Source organism: Harmonia axyridis, chromosome 3 (assembly GCF_914767665.1).
Source record: "Harmonia axyridis chromosome 3, icHarAxyr1.1, whole genome shotgun sequence".
NCBI lineage: Eukaryota > Metazoa > Arthropoda > Insecta > Coleoptera > Coccinellidae > Harmonia > Harmonia axyridis.
In genome coordinates, this window is record NC_059503.1 from 48,189,260 (window position 1) to 48,190,972 (window position 1,713).

Consider the following 1,713-nt stretch of genomic DNA (forward strand, 5'->3'; position numbering starts at 1 on the left):
GTCATAGGGGCGTCGTCTCGCTGGAGGTGTTGGGTGATGACATAGAGATGTAGGTGGTCCCCTAGCCGCCGTCTCCTTCCGTTTCTGTTGCCAGAATTCGATTTCTTCCTCCACTAACTCGTCGAAACTGGCCGGCATGGATTCCACTATTCCGGCGTCGATGAGGTCCCACTCTCCTCTAGACATCTTTGTTCTAAAACACAACAAGATTAGCGACCCATTGTATAAAACTTACCAACACCAATGACGACCTACTTCACTTATTGACGGACAGACGGACGTCCGCGGGACAGAGAGGCGCCCTTACTCCTGGGGAACCCAAATTCGCTTCGTCCTCCCATTCGGAAACACGAACTTAGGGTGGAGTCCACCCCGCACTCCTGGAGGGCGAAACCGCAGCAGCCTCTGCCTGAATCGGGGAGTCCAGCCACCCTTTGGTTGCCTCTCAAAGGCTTCTACAAAGCTCTCTCCCACCTTTATGGCCTCAAATTTTGACGGTCTTTCAGATGAGGCCATCTCTTTGGACCCCTCTTTGGCTTATACGGCCAGCTGCCTGAAGGTCATCTCGCCCCATGCAGCGGAAGGGCGATGCGCTGGATCAACCCTCAGAAGTTCCACCAGGCTGCTGCGTAATCTCTCTGGCACCTCGAGCATCTCCTCCCCGCGGTAGTGTCCTATCAAGTTCATGACCTTCTTTTCCCCATTCGGCGTCATGAAGGGTAGCTTCCCGGTTGCCATGTATAAAGCCGTCACTCCCATGGCCCACACATCCGAGGGGAGTCCGAATGGCAACCTTTTCAGGACCTCCGGTGCCCAAAATGGGGGAGTACCAGCTCGCCGCGACGTGGTCGGGAACCTCTGATTAAGTCGGCAGGCGAGCCCGAAATCAGCGATGCAGACCCGCCGACCCCGGTTTTATATCCCGGTGCAGGATACGCTGAGCATGGCAGGCCGCCAGCCCAGCGAAAGCCTGCCCCAACATATCACAACACTCCCCCTCCGGCAGAGGCCCCCGTCGTTGGACCAGTTCCAACAGGTCTCCCTCCATCAGCTCGACCCCAAGATAGAGCCGTTCGTCGGTTACGTAATCCACCAATAGGCGGACCACGTTTGGGAGTCTCATGGCTTTCAGCATCCTCAGCTCCGTCATGGACACCTCGTCTTTCGGGGCCACCTTCAGGGCAAATCTTATATCTCCGTGTTCGACCTCGAACACTTTTCCAAAACCTCCCTCGCCGAGGGTACGGATTTTCCGGAAGGGTCCGGAGATTCTGGTTATTCTCTCCGGAGTGGGCTCTTCATCAGAGGGGTTGGAGGGTACGACCGCCACTGATCGCAACATATCCTGAAACAGACGGATGACTGACACGGCTCCACCCCTCGGTCTTATGCATGCTCTCCACTATGTATCCGCGGGTTTCCCGAAATTTCCGAGTGCTCAACGCCCTGCTCACCTTCGTAGAATGGTTTCAAATCTTTAACGTGGATGTGACGAAGATATTTACCCGACGCGCTTTTCAAGTCGTACACCACTGGAGATATGACCTTAGTAACGGTATACGGACCAGAATATTTGGGCGCTAACTTAGATGCAAAGCCTTCTGCCGCCGACGACAACGGATGTTCTCGACGCAAAACTTTGTCACCTACCCGGCACGACCACGCTCTCCTTCGGAGATTATAATACCGACTCTGTTGGTTGAATGCACGAGC

The 1,713-nt window shown here is 54.9% G+C and overlaps 1 protein-coding gene across 1 annotated transcript; it reads right to left on the bottom strand.

Moving 5' to 3' along the window:
- Positions 1 to 886: 886 nt before the first annotated feature.
- On the bottom strand, positions 887 to 1,342 carry LOC123675365 (sperm motility kinase-like). Its single transcript, XM_045610718.1, has one exon. The coding sequence runs from the start codon at positions 1,340 to 1,342 to the stop codon at positions 887 to 889; it is 456 nt and encodes a 151-aa protein (XP_045466674.1).
- Positions 1,343 to 1,713: the final 371 nt, after the last annotated feature.